The sequence below is a fragment of the Rissa tridactyla genome, chromosome 1, assembly GCF_028500815.1.
Source record: "Rissa tridactyla isolate bRisTri1 chromosome 1, bRisTri1.patW.cur.20221130, whole genome shotgun sequence".
NCBI lineage: Eukaryota > Metazoa > Chordata > Aves > Charadriiformes > Laridae > Rissa > Rissa tridactyla.
In genome coordinates this window covers 131,369,210-131,393,471 of record NC_071466.1, presented here as the reverse complement: position 1 = coordinate 131,393,471, position 24,262 = coordinate 131,369,210, and the positions used below count along the sequence as shown (strand labels likewise).

At 37.0% G+C, this 24,262-nt stretch overlaps 1 protein-coding gene across 4 annotated transcripts in view; it reads right to left on the bottom strand.

Annotated features, from left to right (window-relative positions):
- STXBP5L (syntaxin binding protein 5L) overlaps window positions 1-24,262 on the bottom strand; it is a 211,224-nt gene that overhangs the window by 107,872 nt on the left and 79,090 nt on the right. For all 4 annotated transcript variants that reach the window (XM_054212106.1, XM_054212115.1, XM_054212123.1 and 1 more), the window contains exon 5: window positions 8,012-8,146. In XM_054212106.1, coding sequence (XP_054068081.1) covers window positions 8,012-8,146 — 135 coding nt within the window. The remainder of the gene's footprint in view (window positions 1-8,011; window positions 8,147-24,262) is intronic.

The window sequence follows — 24,262 nt, the reverse complement described above, 5'->3', positions numbered from 1 at the left end:
ACATACCAAGTAAAGTACTTGCATCAAAACGGATTCCTCTTTGGACCAAACAACAAGGAATATTCACAAGGTGCAGCACAAAGCTTTTGGTTTGGTTTGAGATGGGACATGCACAGTCCCATCTTGGGGGAGATGTTTGGGGGAGGATATATTGATAGAAAATAACACCAGTTCAGATGGAGCACGGGAGAAAAACTGTGCACGAAAGGGTCATAACTGTCTTCATTTGGCACGGTCTTTCGCTTGTTGCTCTGAACCTGCCCTTCAGCTGGAATCAGAAAGAGAGACATGATAAATCTTCTCTGGCAATACATCTTGCTTGCTTCTCCTGAAGTGATGTTATCTCTTTCCTAGTGCTGGACTGTGGCTTGGAACCCAAAGACAGTCATTTGCTCTACACAAAGACCAGAAGTAGTCTGCCAGAGGCAGATCAGTGCCTTACTTCTTGCATCTTCTCGTTTCCTCAAGGGAAGTATGTATAAATAGAAATAACAGAAATGTTTTTTGGAGCCCTAGGGAAGCGTTGCTTGTAAAAGGAGTGCCAGGCATTAGGCTCTACAGTCAATTTCTCCTAAGGGTAGACATCACGACTGCACTATAAGTAGGATTAAATGAAGCAATTATTTAGTTAACTATATTATATCAATAATATTAGTTTACAGAAGTCACAAAACACTATCAGAGCTACACATATAGTAATTACTACTTTCATACAGTAAATTATACTGCATGTGGAAACGTATACACACAAAAACATTTTGCCTCCTATAGCTTTAGTATATATAAAGTTTTTTGTTTCCCCTCATTGCTATTACAGTAGAGTTGTCAAGGAGACTGGAAAGCTATATGCTGTCATTGTGGAACAGCCTACAGAGAAAGAAAAACACTGCTGAATTACATTAAAAGCAAAAGCAGAGATCCAACAGCTCCTGGAAAGGACAAAGAGGTGCTGAGAAACCAACCACATTTGAAGCTATCATGAATAAAACACACTACTGTCGATGCCAAATACATGTGTATAGGCATTCCTTTAAACTGGCTTTAGGAGACTGTAAAAACTAACTAGACCCTATCCCTTGAGAAGGGGGAAAATAAGGAATACTCAGCAGGTGAAAATAAGGCATAAGTGAAATAGTTGAGCAAAGAATTCTTCATTTCCAAATACTAGCTAGGGTACAGCTGAAAATGACTGAGAAAATAAAAGCTCTGAAAATACATGAAAAGGATAAAAGAGAAAGCCAAGTCCATACACAGCAGAAAGAAAAAAAATGAAGGTCGAGTCCAGAAAATACCAGCAATGCTTTGCAGTAAAAAATTCCTGAAGCAAAAGCTACCTTCAACTGAGCAAGAAGAAAGTATGAGCTAATGATACAAAAGACTGCAACATTTCATAGCCTTCATTGACCTTAAAGCCCACGAAACCAGACTGCATAAGAATTGAAAAATGGAACAAAGGGTTCCTATGACAGTTGTACAAAACTAGAAGTTTGTTAAGAAACAAGTGATACTTAGAGCTGTTTTGCACTTCATCAGAAGCTATTCCCGACAGCAGCAGGTATTAATTTATTTGATGCACGTTCATTTTGAAAGATGAGAGAGCCAATATGCTGACTTGACTCTTACTCAGAAGAACAGGACTGAAATGAAGAAACCGTTCACTGTAAAACAGGGTGGAAACTTTTATTTAACTATTTTATTCTAAAATTAGAAGGCTCAAAAAGAAGTCTTCATAAATGTTATAATTTGGACCCAGGAAAATACATAGATGATGTGTTCCCCCATCATTCTGGGAAGTTTTATGGAGTCTAAGAAACAGAGTGACTGTTGTAAGAACGTCAAATATGAAGACAATCTTTAAAGCAGGTAAAAGTAATATATGACAAAATAGAATCAACCCAAGAGAAAATAATTTTCCTTTTGAAAAAAATTATCTTGCTGTCTTGGTTTCAGCTGGGACAGTGTTAATTTTCTTACTAGTGGTTGCTGTGTTTCAGATTTGGTATGAAAGGAATGTCAATAATGTGTATTGTTTTAGTTATTGCCAGGTGATGCTTATATTTTTTCAAGGACTTTTTTCAGCTTCCCATGGAAGCTGAGAAGGAGCATAGACAGAACGATGGAATGGCCAATGGAATATTCCATACCACAGATGTCATGCTCAGTATATAAATGGGGTTAGCTGGGCAGCAGGTACTCACGATCTCTGCTTGGGAAGGTACCAATTCACCGGGTGCTGAGAGTGATTTGTGTCATTATTATTATATTCCTGTTCTGTTATTGTTCTATTAAACTGTCTTTATCGCAACCCATTTTGCTTTTTTTTCTTTCTCTTTCACCTCCTTTTCTCCCTCTTTTCCCTGCCCTTCTGGGGGAAGGGCGAGAACTGTGTGAGCAGCAGAGAAAAAAAAAAAAAAGACAACCATCTATATTAGTCATTGTTCCAGAGTTGGAGATGACTGAATGTGACAGTGCTGAGAAAAGCATGTACATAAGCAGACAATTCTTTAGTGGCAGTACTCAGACATCTTCCACAGTTCTGCTTTCCACAAAGGTGCAGCGCACCAGAGATTTTAAGACTTTCTTTTCATTGGTAGAATCACATAGAAATTAAAAAGAAGTAGTAAGTTAGACACATCATTCACATATTGTGGATCAAAGCTGGGAATTGGAGTAAGAATCAGTGCAACGTCAAGGTGCAACTCTGAGTCTTAGACACAATTTACAAAATGTCTAGAAGAAGGATGCCTGGCAACTTGCACTTTCTTTATACTAGGAACTATTTCCATTTAGGCCTGAGCACAGAGGGGGTAGCAGTTGCTCCTAGACTGCTACTTCTCCTCCTGCGTGCCACTTTCCTGCTGTGAAACTGCTGGCTCCGAGAAGGAAATGGGGCTGGGCAAGGAAAGGGCTAAGAAAGGAAAGACCAAGTAATAGCTCTGTCATAATGAGTTTCAATTTGCCCAATTCTTTGATACTCCAAATGTCAGAAATTTTGACAAGTTTCAGTTATTCATTCATTACTTAGTGGGGTACTCAAACAGCAGAATCTGCATGCTTGGGAAGGGTGCTTACAATGCAGAGCTCTCATTTTTGGAGTGTAGTGGACTCATATCAAGATTTTCCTTCCATTCGCAACACCAGAAGACCTTCCAAAATGTATGACCCTGCAGGCTGAGAAAATTAATCTCACTGTAGTTGGAGTAAATGGAGACACGCTGGGCTCACTGACTATTTCTCTCTTTCAGACCTATTTCCAAACATTTTGAAGGAAAAGAGAGAAAGTGTTTGCTTATTAGAGAATGGAAAACCAAACAGTATCATGATCCCCAAACATCTCTGGCAAGGGACTAGGCTCTGCTACATGACAGAGAAATGACAAGTGAAAAAGTTTTGAGTTATTCTTCATTCTTAGCTGAAAAGATGCTTTAGTGTGGTCTGAGGTAGTGACATTACATGATATGATAGAAATGGCTGAGACAAGAAATGCTAGAGAAAATGTTTTTAAAATGCCCTATATTCTTTCTAATATTCTTTCTCAGCTCAGGATAAGGCCAGGTCCATGGAAAGTTAGATAATGCACACAATTTATAAAGCAATTTTTCTGTAAATTCTAGAATCAGTTGTGTCAGTACTGAAAATCACCTCAAACAAAAAATTTCATTTTTCCTTTGTGTTATTTGTCTATTTAGGCCTTAATTTCTCACTAATATTAGACACTGTTTAAGTAAGCTGGATAACCTCTCCTGTATGAGAAGACAATAGTCCCTATGATAAAATAGGCATTGCAACCATCTTTTTGACATATATCCCCACTAGATGATGCTTCTGAACAGATCACAGGGAGAAAAACCACTATCACTCCAAAATATAGTGCTCTACAGATCTTTCAGTATATTTTGATACAAAAATAGGCAACAAAATCACAAATGGTAACAATCTTTCAAGAAAAAAACACACCAAAAACCAAATCAAAAGCCAACTTTATAAGTCGAGTAGCCAAGCAGGACAAGGTGATAAGATTTATTGCTTCATATTCAAAGTCTAAAAATGTTACATCCAATCCTGTTTCTCCTTCAGTTCTTTAAACTACTAAGCCTCTTCGCCTCAGTCTTTCTCTGCAACAGAATCACTGTTAGAAAAAAAATTCTTGCAGTCATTTGATGAGCCTCACTGACTGATAATGTTTTTTTCTTCTGAGGATGAGAGTTATGTTCTCCGGAATGAATTAGTCTCAAGAAGTGTGAACAAACTCTTTGTGGGGCTGAAACCTTGGTAAGTCCACGAACAGACTAAAATGTTGGAATATATTTTCTATGTCCCGTATTTTAACTTTGCGGGTTTCCTTGGCCGTAGTGTTAGCAATGTATATGGAGGCCCTCTTCAATCAAACAATATTCTGAAAAACTAAAAGAACCGGAATGTCAGCTTGGTGTGGTTGTTATTTTTTTTTTTTGTACTCTCACAAAATGAGCTGTAATCTGGCTTTATAGTGATTTTGGTACAGTAATACACAGTTTAACATTCCAAAGTGGAAGCATTTCAGGTTTTTAAAAAATTAACCCGTTCAATCTCCTATCAGTTTTCACCGTAAAGCCTTGAAATCTTAATGACAACTGAGTTAAATCCACATTATGAAAATTCACAGAGATTTCATTAGAACTAAGTACAACTCAGTGAAAAAGATTAGGAGGGATTTTGAAAGAAAGTCAAGTTATGTTGGTAGACTTAGTCTGCAATTTTAGAAACTGTATGAGAGTTGCATGAAGAGGGAAGAACTCTCCTTCAGGCTTGTTTGTGCAGATGACACACAAATCTGACACACTCAAAATTCTATTTATAAACCCTCCATCTAAACTGAGGACTTGAATATAGCAGCAGAGCAATCACTGGTCTTTCCTTGCCAGTAAGTTTGACACAAATATGCCCGCACAGAAGGTACACCTTCTCCTTCCATGCTTTATAGAGAATAGTAACATCTTCAAACTAATCCCACACTATGAGATGATATAATCTATCTCAGAATGAAAAACAATTTTATGAGCACTATTACCTCTTATATCATTTGTGGTAAGGCTCAGTTGTTCCTGAAGTTTTACATACATATGTTTTCCTATTTTCCTTCACCTTTGAAAGGACCTAACATCAACAAGCCCTATGAACCTATAAAGCCCTGAACAACCTGGTCTCAGAGCTGACCTTACTGCGAGCAGGAAGTTGGCTTAGAAAATTTCAGAGAGTCCTTTGAACGTGAATTATCATATGATTCTATAATACTAAAATGGGAAAATTATGTGATGATTGTGTGAAAATAATGTGAAGATTAAAAAAATATAATCAAATAAGAACATATTCATGTCCCAAAATAATTTTTTTTCTATCAAAAATATATCTCAGTACAATTTTAAAGTAAAGTCTACTACCATAAGCCTATCCTCATGAAGTACATGTGGAGTTAATATCATTCCCTTTAAAAGCTAATCTAACTTATGTTTTTCCTGCCAAAAAGCAATAGTACTGGAAGAGACATCATAGTTTGTTTTTCTGTCATATTCCAGAGAGAGTTCTAATTACTTTACCGAGAAAAGTCGCCTAGTTTCAACTTCAGCAGTGCTATAAGATCTGTTAAAGGCAGCTGCTGTGGCAAGCATCACCATTATCCCCACTAGCCTCTTGCTCTAATACAGAGAAATTAATCTGGAGACACACAGGATCCTCTGTCTATCTCTGTAATACAGACAAGGATAAATTCCTCCATTTCATATCAAGAAGCACATAATCAGACTGAATGGAGAGGATACAGCCTTCTAGCACACCACTTACAGGGATCAAGTTATACTCAGAAGATTGATAGAACTAGATGCATGAATGAATACCTGTGCTCAACTGTCACCAAAACAGTACATGGCAAACTGGCTTTTTGGAAGAAGAAACTATCACGGTAATCACGCAGCACCTCCAAATACTTGAGGTGACATGGCTTATCTGTATTAATGCTGTCATTACCTTTCACAATTTATGGAAGAAAAATTTTGGAAAATCTAGGTGTACTCCTGCACGGGCAATACCAAGAAGATAGTTAGGAAAGGCTGCTTGTTTACAAAAATGTTCTAGAGAGGTAGCTCCTTGCACAGCATCTAGCCTATCTCAACAACTCAGCTTGTTATAGTAAGGAGCCTTTATTTGCCACATACTTTTCACTGAAGAGAGGCATCATTCTAATCTGTTCTCATAAAAAAGGTCTGTTGTGGCCATTAAAAAAAAAAAAAAAGATTTATCCAAAAGAATTTTGAAAGAATTAGGAAGGGAAACTTGGTGGAAGGCTTCCATTTCATAACAACTTTCAGATTTATTTCCATACAGAATAGACATCCTAATGTCTGGAGGAAAGAAAATTCCAAATGCACATGAAACCAAAATGTGTTGTTCTCAAAATCTCAAACATGTTATCTACCCAATATAATATATACATATTAAAACATAGGAATCAAAAAACCCTCTAATATGTTGACATCACCAAAACAAAGTAAGAAAGAGAAAATAATTAAGATACTTCCCACCTGAAGAATTCATCAAAACGAACATTTTAATTCTGGTTTTAATTTAACCACGTTTTCCAGAAGTATTTTTTCAGCCAAAACTACTGAGCAGAGCTGAGCAGTGTCTTACAAAGGCAGGACAAACAAACATTCCAAAACTGAGAACTGGACAAAATATTTACCAGCAGACTGTCTGAATCCTAATTACCATTTGAATCCTTGTTTTCCTCTCCTTTGAAGATAAAATTAGATATTTATGACTGTGCCTATGAAATTTGGTGGGGGCAGAGGGGAGGAAAGTTAACGAGGCATCACTTTTGTCTGCCTGGAGGACACAGTTATTAGTGAAAGCCAGTAATAATAGCAGGGCTAAAAAAGTGGAAGTGGAGAATTTTGGAGAAGAGTGGTTGCTATCGATGTGATCTCTGCTTGGGACAGAGAATTAGATCCACCACTGTAGGCCTGTAGATTAGTAGGCCTCTTCTTAGATACTGTCCTCTTGGTTCACTAAGCTTGGTGAATTTCAGTTTACTACCCGAAGTTACAGGCTCCTCACAACATGAAGTGGTGGCTCAGAAACTACCTGAAATACTATCATAGAATCATAGAATCTTCACGGTCGGAAAAGACCTTTGAGATCATCGAGTGCAACCATACACAAAAAAACCCCACCCCCTACAATCTCTGTCACTAGAGCATGCCCTGAAGTGCCAAATCTACACGTTTCTTAACACGTGAAGAATCTACATGTTTCTATGAGTTTGCCCGCAGCAGTTAGTCTTGCTGGAACTTCACAGAGGAAACAGCAGAGAAATAATTTTTCATTTCTGTTGAAGCTTTTACTTGCAGGAAATACAGACTTATCTCATTCAGATTTTTATATAAGTCTCCCTCCATTTCACATCCATGTCACAGGCACCTGTGTTAGCTTGTTGCAGAACTGACATTTAACTCATTACCTTTCCTATCACTTCATCAGGGTTTGATGAGACTGATTTAACTTTGAAATTAGCCCTATGTTGAGCAGGAGGCTTGGACTAGAGACCTACAGTCCCTTCTCATCTAAATGATTCTACAGTTCAATGAAGAAAAGTTCTCCATAGAGTCTTAGGGCCAATACATGCCATTATTCTCTTAATAGGATGTTTGGAGGAGACGGTGATCAAGCTACCCTCATAAAACTAGCAAAATCTGAATTTGTGAGATTAATTATTATCTGTGTTTCATGGAACTTCATAGTTAAACAGACTGCCAAGTAACTTTTTAACCTATACAAAATATAATTACACGGTCTCTATCACAAATCTGAATTCCCAATGTCCTGTAACAAAACAGTTAATACTGCACGTGTTCAATAAATAAAAGGTTTTCAAAAGATTTGCTAATATTTGTAAAAATAAATGATTCTTAAAAATTAATCTTAAGACCGTTACGAAAATGACCACAGACACAAATGCAAAAAAGTCTGCACTTACAGTTCTATTGCCTTGTTCCACATGATAACATATCCAGAAAGAATGAAGGACTCAATATTTACAATGTGTGTATTTCCCCTCTCTGTTCCAACATAAAGCCATTTACTCTGGAAAGGTAGATGGCAGTAAGTAATCCTGGAAAGGAAAACCAAAAACAGTGTCTAAGTATCACATCAACAATATTTTTTAACACTTTTACAGATGAAATAACTATTCTTTCCATTCTATAACTTGAGAAAAGCCTGCCCAGCAGGCACAGCATTCTGAAGAATGTACAGGTTTTGGGGGTCATTTACAGAAAAATCATAAAAGAGAACATGAAAGAAAGCAGGGCCATCCTGCCTGCCTACATTAAGGGCAGGAAAAAAGAGACGTATCACTTGAGCACTGAACTAAGTCATGTTATCTGCGTATGTAAATTGCACGATGATAGTATTCAAGACTCTCAAGTTAGGCTTTCTTAGAATAAGCAATTTTTTCCAGTTCAACAAACGGAGGTTAATGGGCATCATCAGGATTAATGTTTTGTACAACAGAAGCGTAACACCATCATTCACACAAGAAAACATCCACTTTATTGGCTAGCTGGGAGGGTAGGGCACTAGATAAGAGCATTACCAAGTGCAGTTAAGTATTACATCCTAGACACACTGATTCCTGCACTCACGTGATTCTTACAGGGTGATAAACCAGTGCTGTATTAGCTTGGAAAGATGTCATGACACTTTCTTCCAATAATACATAAAAGTTTTCACAGATGATGAATGAGGAGATTCAGGTTTCTCCGATACTACAGTTATTATAGAGATATTATGTACAATCAGGCAAAACTAAATCTACAAAACCATTTGCTGCTGAAATATAATTGAATTCGTGCTACCTACAGAGACTGAAACTTAATCTGATCTTATAGTATAGACTCATGATTATTGACAAAAAGCTGATATCTGGCTTGGTATGCCATGCGTTATTATATTTATCATTCAGTTCCACAAGCAGGCTATTTCTAGCTTTCGTATAAAAAAACTTGATTTAACAGCTATGCAACAACTTTTATCCTTAACAACTTCCTCCCCCACAAATGTATAAACAGTATTTAAGAACATACATGTTTCAATTTTTCATTCTTATGGTACAGCCATCTTTCTGAATTAACTATAAAGGAGAGAGAGGGGTGCTGGCTATCTTCCAGTAATTTGGCCCTCCCAGTCATGTAAAACCCTTTGAGTAGAACATTTGCCACCCTTTGAATGAAAGGAATTGTTCAATATTTATGCAAATTTCACATACTTTCTGTAATCATTCCCTGTAAGGTACTCTCAACAAACAAAAAGATTCCAAACAGATTCTGTACAGTATTTGGATAGTTCTGCAATTTTCCAAATACCTAATCATGTGTCAGAACATTTAACATTGAATTCATTCAAGTGAGCAAAATATTTTTTTTTGCCTTATGTGTCACACTGGATTGAACACAGCTGAAATATGCAGTCTTCCCATCCTAGTCTATAGGGGAAATTACTACTGAATCATGAATCTAGAATAAGGCTTATGCTTCACAGAAATCTTTTTTTGTTGATTCAAGTATGATATAGGCTTTGTTCTATCCATCTGTGCAGGGCTAAGTTTTACCATTACTTGTCTAATTTTGGCAATAATTCCACTGCCTTTAGTGGAAAGAGAGCCAAGTTTTTCAAGAGAATTGCTTTGAGAATGGGAATTACAGTTTAGCGTGCACAAATGAAAATGCAACTTAGTACTTATATTGCGGGTGCAGGCTGATCGACAAATATCTGACAGACAGAACCGCAGGTGGTCCATGCCACCTACACTCCTTGCTGGAGTTAAAGCTGTTAGCTTTATTGTTCTGTTCATAACAGATGCAAAGAACAATTTGCCCTTTTCACTTTGTAGTTTTACAAATGTGAAGCTGATTTTCACATCTTTCCTGATCCTTCTCCTTAAAACTAAATAACTCCATTTCTTTTGCTTTCTCTTCAGATGAACCATTTGCTACACTTCTGGTTAGATTCATATTTAGTCCAAGTTATTTTTATTTCTCACATTTCTGTACTAGCTCTACTTTTCTTTCTTGCACTCCAAAGCATATGCATGCTCTGTTAGGTCCCAGCCTGTGCAAAAACCTCCCTGGTCCCTGGTTGATAAATCCTCTTAACCACTTCACACTGATTGATTCAGCACTTGTTTGTAGTAAACTGTTAAATTACAGGAAGAGAAAATATTTGTGACTTTTAAAGTGTTGAAAATGTATTTGTTTAGTGACTGACAAACAACTCATGAAGTGAGCCCTAGTTGACTTGAATGCTGCTACTCCAAATTCTTGCAGTTGTGTCATCAGACTAAGCAGGTTCAAGTCCACCTACGGCCATATTAATGTTCTGTCTTCTGATAAATCCATTCACAAGCAAAAGATGTTGAGAACTTGGTCTCCAAAGTGCAAGACTGAATCCAATACCCTGATTGTCTGAGGTGATTTTGAGACTTTATGGAAATAAAGTCTCAAAATCACCTCAGACATCATATTAGGCTGCTTTGGTCTGCTTTTTTTCCTTTTTCAAATTGACTTCTAGGTTACGATCTCCAGCATGTACTGCCACAACAACCATCAAACTAAATGGGTGTCTAATTTCCCAGCTACTGAATGTCCTCCATTTGCCCACCGTAGGTTTAAAATGTCAAGAATGTTTCAAAAGCAAGGTCCTACAGTAAGAGAAAAATCAGACTAAAGTACTAACTGCTGGCCATCAGTTACTAGACTTATTTTCCTGCTGGCCTATCTGAAATCCCAGGCACCAGTAGTTACTAAGTCTGGATATATAGTAGGAAGGACCAGAAGAGAATTAGGTGTTGCTAAAGAATGAAGAAAATGACCATAATTTTTTCTGTTTTGAGCTCAGCTATTTCCTCTTGAATAATTTCATTTCATTCTGATAGATTTATGGGACAGCCAGATAAGAAAGTATTCTGCATGTTCTCTCTTCTACAATGAAAACTGCCCTACGAGTCCTCACTGTTTACCCAAACTTTTATTACGCATTATCAAATACCACCTTTTACAATATGTGAGCTTATAAGAAAGTGCTTTTCCCTTAAAGACAATCCAGATATGTAACAAACCTATTAGAGCATAGGGATTACTAGGCATTTTAATACAATACATTCTTAGGCTTCACCCAACAAAGCCATATGATTTTCATATTTTCAGAAAACTATGCACTGCTCTGAAGTAGTTTTCTTTTACATTATGTAAATTAAATGCAAACTGCTTTATGTATTATTGACTTTTCACTTTTACAGAAAATATTAACTTTGAGGTTTGAAAGCTTTGAAGCAAGCCTCAGATTTTTAATGACCATCTTCCATTTAAGTAAGTACTGAAATTACATAACGATTTCTTCAAGAGAAAACAATGAAGTCTCATACTGTAGTTTTCATTGTGGATGAAAGGTATCCCCTCTATTAGTCATATATCCCACAAGGAAATTAAGATGTTCTTTGATGCCTTTACAAAAAACAGTCAATTAGACAGAAAGAAAGAAAGAGAGGTTATTTTTCTCCTTAAGAAGGTAAGGGTTGTAGTGATTTATGCCACTATGAAGTACTTCTGCCAATATTTAATCAGATTGTCAATCTGCTTGAGATAACATGGAACCCAATTAAAGAGAGACCTGAGAATTTGCTCAATGATGATCACTTAAGAAAAACTCAGACAGAAATGTGGATATTATAAACTCTGAGCAGCCAACCACAATATGAATCTCGTTGATCATTGTAAGAAATAGTAAAAAATGGACTGATACCAAAAAAGGTGTTCCTATGCTGCCAAAACATTCTGGAACATTGCATCAGTTTTCCAATGGAAACAGGATATAAAATATAATTTAAAAAAAATCAATACATGCCATATAAGACACATAAATCAGAATTTATTAAGCAAAAGCTCTTTAGCAAAAGTCCTGAAAACATTTCTAAAATTATGTAAACAATGTAAGAGAGATAATGGAATAACTTAAAGAGGCATTGTCAGAAAAATTTAACCTCATTTCAGAAAGGAATATATTCTGACTAGCAAATCTTGAAAAGGTGTATTTTTCAGAAAATCAGAGCACTCTACAGTCCAACAACTCCGACCAAAAAACCCCATTGCATATTAGTAGAATACTACAATGTTAAAGTAAATTAGACTGCTACATTCTCTGAAATATTGCTTAAAGTTGTCTTTAATACACTAATCATATTGCTCTAAGAAAAATGAAAGATAATTTTGAGAACACTTCCTTCTGCCTCTGCTTTGTTAATTTTGTTTTCCAATTCTTACTATGGAGAACTTTTCTAGAACACTATTCCTGGTGGAGACTGGGGAGAGCTGTGGAAGAGGGGAGAATAAATTGCATTTTTGTCAAAACGATGAACAGTTTTTCCAATTTAATTGCTCGTTCCTTGATATCAAAACTGCAACTATATTTATACTATGCCTTTTCCCTTTATACAGATAATCTTAAATATGGACAAGCATAGAACATGTATAGTCCTTATGCCCAGCACTGACTGGCAGAAGGGTTCCGTTTAAGTTCCTACAAAAAACAATCATCTTGAACTCCCTCTCAGAATCCTACCAGAATAAACTACACCGTCCAGGGTCTCAGAAAAGATGGAAACCTCAAAAATTTACAGGAGAAGAGGGAGATGAAACATGAAGAAGCACTAACTTGGGAACATGAGCAGTTGACAGGAAGTAAGCCCAGTAGCTACAAGGCATACCAGCCTGGTCCTGGCCCAACCTTGTCTCAGCTGTCAGTGACTACTAAGTTACAGCCACTGTCTTACATCCAATTTACAGAGCATTGTCCCAGCACGGATCAGTTCAGCTGCTGAGAAAGCTGATCACCTTCTTAAGAAGCTTATGCACATCAGAAGTCTGTCTTTTCATTACAGTGATTATCGCTCCCCTCCTGACTCAAGGAATCTTCTCCAGCATTCTCTGGTGCTTTCAGTGCTCTCCACTAATTTATGCTACTTACCTCAGCTGGTCATCATCACAAGCTGTTCTCTTGGCACTGACACCTGATAGACTGGCCATCCTCCCCGGTACTAGCCAATGACTGGCTGATGTTCTGTCAGGTCCTCTTTCAAAGCAGCTCTTTTTAGAGAGGAATATGTGCCCTATGTAGCCCGCGATGAACATTCACACCAGAGGAAAAACACTAGATAAGTCCTTCTTGACTTCTGCAGGATGACCTCTCCCAGCAATGAAAACTACAGCTGCCGAGCGTGCCTCATGACTTCATATACAGTCCCACTCTCCCTCCATCAGCAAGCACAAATTATTTCCAACCAACCCTTTTTTTCCCCCACTACTCCCTTAATGTTTTGGTATTTTCGCACAGAAGTAATATGAAATGTCCTTATTGACACACAAATAAGACCAGACTCATTTAGTGCCCCTCCTTCTCCAGCGGATGAAAGCAGACTGGCCTTTCTGAGGGGGCTTCTGGCTAGCCAGCATTCTCAGAAAATGTAGGGTTGCTTTTCTGTCAGTTCGCAAGGGAATGTTATAGCTGAGATTATTGCTTTAAGTCATTAAATGCACAACATAAGATTTAGAGAGATATTCAAGAAAAGTAATTTGTAGCTGACCTGAAAGTGTGCCTAAAACAAGTACCTAAACAGAAGCACAGGCTAAAGCTATAGACAATGAAGAAAAGGAGCTGCTTCCAGCAGATCAAGCAAAGGATGTAAATTATGAGCTATTTGGCCTCTGGAGGTATTTACTCTTCTCCCCGAACTATATATAAATTTGGAGCTCATCAGCTCTGTAAGACATGTAAAAGACATGTACAATAGCAGCAATCCATGCAATTTGCCGTTCATATCATGTGATGTGTTTGCAGCTTGCACTGGTTTGCAGCTTGCACTGGTTGTGCAGTTCCCCAGAAAGATGTGAGCTGGGTCTGTGTGTAGCAATAACAGTGTCTCCCCTGCAACATGGACTGTTTGAGTGATTATATACCAGGAAGTCCTAGGAAGGCAGAAATCCAAGATGACCTCCATTACTGGGATTTCCAGTGTTTAACTTAAACATCTAGTTTAATTTACTTAAAGTGTATGCACAGTCTTTAGGGCTGACATGAGAGCACAGGAAATACTGTAAATTACTAACTGGCATGACTACGAGTCAAGTGAAATATATAGCAGTTCAATACATCCAGACAGTTTTTCCTTTCGGGGTCTTGGTGATAGTATATCACAACATGAAACTTTCTCCTATTCAAACTAGATTCTCCACATACCACACAGGATCATTTCAAAAATTATAGATGCAGATCCTAGCAGTGAATGAACCAAACATGGCTGTGAGGCTGATTCTTGTGGTCCACCTGGTTTTTAAAAGTGTGATTTAGTTTCAATTTAAATTAAGAAAAATCTGCTGTTTCACATATATAGCATCATCAGTCAACACTTATTTTGAATTAAAATCAATTGGTCCTTCTTATTTTATGTTTTAATTACTTATATAGAAGAAAGTGAAGTAGAGCTGAAAATACATTGTACATAAATCGCATAGAATCCTGGTGACAGCATAACAAATGCATTGGAGTATTAAACTCCATTGTTATTTAGGGATATCTGAACAAAAGGGAATATTTAGGTAAATTCTCAAAATACTGCATGAACATTTCCATCTCTGAATTTTTTTCTGGTTGAGTGTTATACAGACTGCTACGATATTCTTTGTTGCTTTAAGACTATCCTGCATATGCTACATTTAAAGGTTATGACAGGACTGCGTAGGTGAAGAATATCTAATGAAGAGTGTAATAATTAGAACTTAGTTCTATTTTCCATCAAATTAGTCAGGAGCTGAATGTGACTATTCCGTTTATAACTACTCAGTGAATCATATCTAGCAATAAATTCTAGGTTATGAATGAAAGTCACAAACTATTTACAATTAAACACTGTGAAACAAGAGATCATTTAGCTCACATGCCACTGTTGTCTGTTTCCTGACTGAACTATCAATACTTGCAAACAGTAGGACCACTTGAAGGACTACTTACTTAGGCCTCTTAACATAGTCTGTAGAGATCAATGTTTTAAAGAAAGAGACAGTAAAATGAATTGCTTTACAGGAGGCAATTCAATACATGTTCCTTACAAAGGAACAGGAATGAAATATAGAGTCAAAGCAGTGGTAACAGATACTTTCTAGTGCTGTACATCTGTTTGCCCAAGTCCCTTTTAAGTTCAGTATCTCAGATGATTATTCATCTTACCCAATCAGTTCACAAAACAGTTGTATTTGTCTTTATGTTGCTTTAGCTACAAGTATTCATTACTGCAAATTACTTAGATGTGTCAACTGGCTGGTGGCCCACTGCTGCTTTCAAAGTGTTTACGATACCTGCATTTTTCATGATGTCCATTACCTGAAATATTATACTTAAACAAGTTACAAGAATAAGAAAGAGGAATACAAGAAGCCGAAAAAAGAAGTGGAATTTTACGAAATGCACTGAAAAACCATTTCTTTCTCAAGATACTTTGGTTTTGTCCCTAGCTGGGTCCCTTTTTTTTCTTTGGATCTATTGGCACATTCTGAAGCATCCTGATTTTTAGAAATTGGGACTGATTATTAATCCTCTAAAGTGTTAAAAACTAAAATATAGAGTGCAAAGCAAAGCACTACCATTAGCGTATTTGGGTCCTCATCTTCCTTCTTCCCCTGTTAAAACAATCGAAAGTAAAATCAGGCTGTTCCTCTGCTTCTTCAAAGGCTAGAAGTTCCTATGCAAAACTTCCAGACAGGTGAAATAACGCTATAAGCCTAAAGTTAGGCCCATTGTTGAATTGTGAGCTTACTATTTCATATGAATGTGCAATCACAATTGTAATTAATAATTTGCAGCATTCCATAAATACTTCTTTTAAGACACAAATGCTTATGTTAACTACACAAAATGTAGCGACTATATGAGCCTTTATAACGGGTGTTAACAAAAATTATTTACAAGTAGTTAATTCAAACCTAAAAGAACCTAGAATAAATTAGAAAAAGCATATTCCAAACCACATTAGATGCATTACATTTTATTAGACTAGTAAACTTGGAGATCTCCCTTGAATAAAGGCTGAATTTATGTATTTAGATAAAAGCTTATGAGCTTATCATGAGCCCTTCACAAGGACAGTCAATGTATACAGCATGCAACACGTCCTTTGGGTTTCACCAGTTTTATTTCTTATAAGTAACCTTCTTACAACTCCATAAAAGATCATCCTGGCCGTTTCAACATGCCGTAACATATATGAAAAGACAGCTGCACGGTAACTTCCTATAACACACGCTGCAGGCATTTAAATTCACACCCTCAGTAACTCAGTGGCTGTCTGCCTTAACAGCAGCACAGCATCACGTTAACTGGCATTACTGGAGCTCCAGAACAACTTAAAAGTCGCTCTTGAAATCCCAGTGTGCAAGGGGATGGCAACTTTTGTAGCTTGTGCTACTAATAATTTGTTTAACCTTCAAGATGACAAAAAATTAATTTCATTCCTTTTGGACAAATGTTTTGACTGTAAATTCATTGGGATGTCTTGCATGTGGGAACAGGATCCCTGACATTGGAAGTGGCTGACCCTCCCTTGCTAGATCTTTAGTATTACACAACAGTAATGCAGTAGACTGAACAGGTGTAATGTGTAGGCTTGGATCAGGAAAAAAAGACGGAAATTTGCTTCTTTAAAAAGAAAAAAGATGCTGGAAGAAACCAGCATACTTTTCATTGGCTTAGAATTTGTTTCTGATGCCAACTCAAGGTCATTAGACGACAAAAATGAGAATAAAAGTTCCACAAAATCAGTGGAGTGAGCAAATTAATGAAACAGGGTTGGCAAACAGACTCTGGCTTTCATCTTTAGGGGAAAGACAACGTACATGATTCTTCTCTTGTCTACTGGCTTGTGAAATCACTATTTTTTATTTGTAATACTTCACTTGTTCTCCATTAATTTCTTTGAAGGGTAAGTAAAACTGGAGTTGTAATACCAAGGATAGTGACAGTGATGGGCAATACAGACCGCTATAATAGGTACCGAGTTTCTTAGCAATAAAAGACAGACAACATATAAAGGATGGAAGAGGGAGATGTTCTCAAAAGAGAAAGTTTTTGATTTATTTCTTTCATTGATTTTGTAGCAGCTGCATTAAAAAACCCAACACCTAAGGGTAGAGTTTCTCTCATCCTCTCACCCAACACTGAAGCTATAAATCGAAAACACAGTTTTTGCCTCCCAATCTCATAGTTTCAAAAAAGGACTTAGATCAAAGATGAAAGGCTGAACCTCATCTTTTGCTAAACAGCTTGACTTTACGTAGTTGCTAGAAAAGTAAACTAAAGATATGCTAGTATTTGATCCCCTGTTTGCTGCAACATACACTAATCTGTGTTTATATCATATATTCTTACTATAATGAGTTTAAAACCTATTTTATACCAATATCGATCAAGCTATTTTGAATGACTCTACTACCAGGATAATACTGAAATACTGAAATTAACTTCAAAGTAAAAAAACACATGCATTTTTATATGTGTATACTTTTTCCATGTATACCCACTTTTTTTCTAAACAGCTTCCATCAATTAAAATCATGTAGACTTATTGGACACCAGCTGTTCTCATTTGTTATGCTTCAGTAGACAGGGACTCTGTGATTAACGGTCCTTGTTTTTCTGCAATCTGTAGTCTCTCTTCTCTTCCTGCTCATGTACTGTTTAATGAGATAATCTCAACACTGACATTACTAGCTCTATTTCTGATTTACTGGAATAACGCCCAGAGTTTATTGTGACAGTAGGAAAAGTATCCTAAATCATCGCATTGGATTCTGCTTGAAGCTGACATGTGCCTGGGCAGGAAAGGGGTGGTGCGATTTCCAAGAAGCAAGTGACTTACTGCAGCAGAATGGCTGCATGTTCTCCACTGCTTTAGTACACGACTGGAAATCTAATGTAACAAAGGTCAAAGGATAGATCTGAACAGCACTATGAAAGACGTCTCAAAACTCGAATTTGAAAACTTCAAAAAGTAAACCCACGGAATTCCTGTAACGATACTCTAACTGCGGGAAGCTGAAAATTCCAACTGACAATGTAGACTGTTTATGCTGTCTGAACTTGTTTAAATTTTAAAAGTCTTTTTTTGCTCTTGTCTAATATGACTATGTATGATATGAAGTAGATGATGCATTTTGGTATTACAGTATTGGACTTCTCATTTGTTATAACTAAGGCCATGAAACACGGTTGTTCAATGTATGGCTGTGTATATATTTTAAATTTTGCTATCCAAACCCGGCCTTAGAGCAATTTGGCAACACAGCTGCTACGTGAAAATAACATAACATGTTACACTGTGTTTTCTCAAAAAAGCAGTAATCTACTGACAAACATCCTTTGGTTTCTACAAAGCATTAGAAACAACAAGCACACTGCTCAGTGTATGATCTAAAGTTTTGCAGCGTGTAACAACATTATGTCTTCTGCTGAGAGCTAAAGGATTTTTTTCTGAGGGAAGAAACAAACACGTCAGTTACTCAGGCAGACAATCAGAGATGGCCAGGTGACATAAAAATTAGATAATTCAGAACATTTTTTACTTCCATATTGTAGTAAAAACAAAACTTCACAAAGATGTTTTGCAAAATGGAATTTTGAAGAAATACCTGTTTTCTCATAGAAATAATAAAAGGAACTACTGCCAGAGTGACACAGAGGAAGAGGTAAATTGGAAAACAGGGTTTGTCAGGCCAGAGGGCCCTCTAGTCCTTGTACTGATGTTAAGTCCTCAGACAATTGTGCTAGCTTTGCATTTTAATCCTGAAGCTCTGTGGGTCATGATTATTTCATGTATGTGTGTGCGTATGCACGTGTACACACATGCGCACACAGATATATGTGCATTCACATACATGCATATACATACAGCAAATTCATAAAGTTATTTCATTAGCTGTTATAAGTAAATTTCACCTTTCAAACATTTTAACTATGCTGTATTTGTAGCCAGAACATCTGGCCTACTACCAGCTAGAAACAGTGATTTTGGTGTTTCAGAGTTGAGAAATTTCTTGTTAGAAACCTTCACTTGATATGCTTTCCACAGACTCAGACGAAATCACAAGACTCCTACGTATGTGCCAAAATATTTTATGTAAAAAGCTTCAAATAAAGTAGTAAGTCAAATGAACAGCTCAGGGGTGGACTGGGCGAAGTGGAGGCTATCTCCACTTCATTTGGTACAGTTTTAGCAAAAGGGAGAAAGTAATTGTTTGTAAGTCATCTTTCACCGTTTTTGGTCCTTGCACTATTAAATACATCTGTTATCTCTAAGAGTAATTCATATATAGCTTACCAGCCATTTTCTGTCAACCTGTGTTTAATGCACCAATGCGAAGAAAATGTGCATTCATTTGCAAATGATTGATAACCATGAAATAGAAAAACATTTGCCAAATTATTCTACATGCTTTGCCATGTGTTTTCTTAAGTCCTGGATACATGCTTTTAAAATGAAGACATATATGTAACCAATGTAACATGGCAACTGTATTTGCTGTTTTGAGACTTTTCTAAGAAGTTACCAAAAATCAAATTACTATATTTGAAGGGACACTTTATCAGGGAGTATAGTGATAGGATGAGGGGTAACGGTTTCAAACTGAAAGAGGGTAGATTAAGATTAGATATTAGAAAGAAATTCATTGCTGTGAGGGTGGTGAGACACTGGAAGAGGTTGCCCAGGGAAGCTGCGGATGCCCCATCCCTGGAAGTGTTCAAGGCCAGGCTGGATGGGGCTTTGAGCAGCCTGGTCTAGTGGGAGGTGTCCCTGCCCATGGCAGGGGGGTTGGAACCAGATGGTCTTTAAGGTCCCTTCCAACCCAAACCATTCTGTGATTCTAGGATATACTGTGCTAATGATATTGTTGCATATTTTAAATTCTCATTATAGAAATAGAACCTTTATGTACAGAGCTGTGTAAACATAGATCTTAAATATCTTAGACAGCTCTATTTGCCTTCAGAGAAGTTGTTTAGCAAAGAGGTATAAAAGCAGATACTGTGGCATAACATACTTAAGGACATTTTTAATTGAAATGAAACTGAAAATAATAATATTGGCAGAATCCTGGTGGACTCAAAATTACTTTGGGGAAGACTGTGAAAGTCACCATTAAAAAAAGAACAGACATTCTCAAATTCAAGGTTGGATCTGCATATAAACAGAGATCTTTCTAATATTCTAGAATGAAAAATATGTCCGGGATTTCTGTAATCAGAATAGAGCTTATTGCACCATGTACAGATTAGAAAAGAAGTATTGCTAAGGTAGGTTTACCAAAGATAGGCTATTCCAGAATATTCCTACTGTACAAAATCTAGCATATGTCAAAATTAAATACAGCATTTATAAAAACCATCGGTATAAAATTATATTTTTAATGTCTCTTGATTTTACTGAAAAAGGAAATATTTTACTGGATATTCAAGGGATTCTCAAGTATTAGTTTTACAGCTGATCTTGTAATTTCATAAATGATCTTGTTACTAATACTAATGAAACCTCTTAGGGACACAATATTGCAGAGGAAGGACAATCTGCACAAGTAAGAGTACAGGAAATAGAATAAAATTTAAAATGCAAAGGGCAGGGCCTCAAACTTCAAAGAATAAGAGCTTCCACTTTAGGGTTGGAACTCATGAAACAGAAGTGATGGAAAAAGATAATTTCAATTTCACTTGTCTCGCTTCCACTCCTAAAGGCTTGCACTGAAAAGCAGCACATTCCCTGCCAGCTAGATAGACATCAGGGAAGAAGTGTAATGGGCGTATTAGTCAATCACAGCAAGGCCACAAGCACTGATAAGATGCAGCCACGTAAAGGGAAGATGTTATTATGGTATGCAGCAGTAACCATATTTCTGCAGAGATTACAAAAGAAAATGGTAATGTCAACGTCCACAGCACATATGGGACTCTATCTAGAATATGTTTCCCTGTCTAATCAACAGCTCAGAGAGAACTGATATGAGAAGAAAGGCCATAGAAAAGAAAAGGGAATGAAGACATGCATTTATAAAGGAAAACACAGAATCTTGACTTTTGTAGTGGAAAAAAAAAGAAAAAAGCAGGTTGCGAATGGATATGAATGAGCTGTTTAACTGCAAAGGAGAGACAAAATATTTAAAATGCATGACAGTGTGGATACCAGAAAATCACAATAAAGGGGAATAAAAGAGCCATAAAAATAAATTTAGTCTTGAAGCTAGAAGGTTTCTTGCCATCAGAAGGATGAAATTAGCATGAAGCAATTTTCCCTAATAGGAGGAGTAGTGGACTTAAGCTCAAATAGTTATATAATAGTGTCACGATCCTGACTGGGAGATCATTACATGTGGAGGAGTTAGTGATCCACACAGCAGCTGACCTGAGTAGATGCAAGCCGGTGCTGCGCTGGGCTGCATGTACAGTGTGGTCTTCAGGCTGTAGACCCTTGGCTGCAGGATAAACGCAGCCAGCTTGTTCTATCAGAGGAGCCTGCAGGCAGCTCCCACTTGGTGTCTGCGCCACCTGAGTGGCCTTGCCTTTACCTAACAGCACAGAAGGAAGTTTTACTGTGAGTGTCCTTTCTGTTTGGTAGTAGAAATAATGAATACAGTTGTTTTCATAGAAGAAAAACTTGAATGACCCAAATGGGGTAACTCTAGCTATGGATGGGGTCTGCACAGCCTCCTGATGATGCCTGTTTAACAATGCACAACTCAGGGTTCCCAGCATCAACAGGGGTGTAAGATTATATATGATATTATCTCGTTCTTTATAGTGCTAGCTCTAATAAATAGCACTTTGAATTATAACTTATGGAGTCTGAGTGCTTTTCTTACTGGGATCACAAGGGACCAGAATCTCTTCATGCATGACATAGTCAGCTCGTTCATTATATAAAAGGAGGGATATGAGTTGTCTGGTCTGCAGGGAACTAGACTGAGGAGGTTTCAGTGGCCAGTCCAGTAGCCACAGCAGGACGTCCCTTCAGCTCCAGCCCACTAGAAGGCCCCATATATTTAAGATCTATTTACAGGAAAATCTTAGGGATCATGTGAATTTTCATTCTACTTTAGTGGAATTGCATAATCTCATAAATCTATCAAATCAGAACTGGTCATTCTTGGTATCAACAAGCTAATATATGTTTTGTATTTTTGCCTTTGTCGATTGTTTAGCTAATGCGTGCTGAAGAAAAAAACCCAAATGCTTGTGCTAAACTTCTTTTTATGTCCAAGACATTCATCATTTCAACTGGTCCAGGAAAAGCTTATGGCTCTTAATGATCCTACAGGTCAAGGGTACTATGAAATTTGCCATAACATGATGTAAGGCCCAAAAAAAGAATGCAATGTGATTTTTTTAACAGAAAAGACAGAGGTGTGTAGTAACTACATGAACATGATTTGGATCAGTCTCACTGGAGAAACTTTGTATCCAGTCTTTTGTCTTTCTGAAGTGCTATTTGACAAAGTTCACTTTCCTGCCCTGCAGTACTAAGGCACAGCCCTATAGACCAGAGGTGTTCTTTATGAGCTTTAGGAATCTTTCCAAGCTCAATAACTGCATACTAACAATATTAATTGGTTATTGAAATCCCTGAGCATCATTCTTTCAAAAGTGACAAACGCTGCTGCAAGGCCACACCACATATATTTAATATTTATTTTACGTGTTTGAGGTCTGTGCTGTGTTTATACTTGGCAATACACACTTCATAAGGCAAAAAAAAAAAAAATATTCTGTACAAAGAAGTTGTAAAGTAAAACTTCTGCAAGATGTGGAAGCAAATGCCAATCAGCAAGGTGGCTTGTTTTGCTTTCCTCAGTTTTTTCCATCATTAACCTGAGAAAGTTTAAATCCTTTCTATAAACTGTGGCAGGACTGTATGATGATCCCTGCTGGTTTTTCCTATCCCAGTTGCACTAATCTTAAATGGGAAACTTACGTAAACTGTAGTATATTTAAAGCTATACTTCCTGAAGTCTGCTCTGACTATGTTAAAATAATTAAGGTCTATAATAGTTTTCAGTGCTTTAGCTTAATCCTAATGTTCTTTGCAGCAGATAGAGACAGTGTCTAGTTCCAGTAGCTGAGTTATTTATTTTGCCTAAAATGTCTACTGAAGATGAATCTGGCATCTCCTATGACATCGAAGAATGAAAAGCAGGGACTAACATAAGGAACATCACCAAAATGTTATCCTTCAAAAGTACTGAAAAGATTCTTATGGAGTGTTTCCAGAGGTTAAAACGTTTTACCTGTCCGTCCTATTTGTAAATGGAACAGCAAATCATATATTATCAACCATATGCTACTGTCAAGCATGTCTTTGAGCAACTGTGTTACCATTACAGCTCTTGGCATGGGGCCAAGCACTGAAACACATTGCTTACATTTATATTTTCTTGAAGGTTCTTACTGAATTGAATTACATTCCAATCATAGCAATAGAAATTTTACGTGATAACCTTATATTTTGATACAAGGCAAAACCATATAATTTGCTAAGAAGTCCAGAGCATTACACTATAGAACAAAAAATATCAGTTTGCCATTATGTCGTATTCTTCAGCGTTCCTTCTACACTTGCTGCAGAGACACCTAGTAAAGGAGCTGTGAATTATCAGAGACAAGTTAATATTGCTGAGGTTGCATCAGCATTACTTTAACAACAGGTCAGAAGAAGAACAAAAAATAAATCTGGAGAGGTTGCAAACTACGACTTAATGGCTACAAAAGTGCCTTCTGTTAGTGAATTATTATTCATAAAGCGTTCAGTGTCTTAGTACTGAATGCTACATGGTAAGTGAAAGATAACCAGTGTGCTGCATTTAAGAGTTCTTTGGTCTTTACATCCACGTTTTTACCAACATCTGAAGAAAAGAACAAACACGGTTTTTTACTTTTGCGGGAGGCAAAGGGGGAATATATATATATGTATACGCTTGGGGAAATTTCACTCAAGTAGTTGCATAAACACATACAGAAACACTGCTCAGAGCATATTTTAGTCCATTATCCTGCAATCTTAAATGTCAAGAAACGGAAGAAAATTGCAAATTAAACAGTTCAACAATGTGAAGACTGGTGCACTGAGTAATAGCCAAAGACTTAAGTA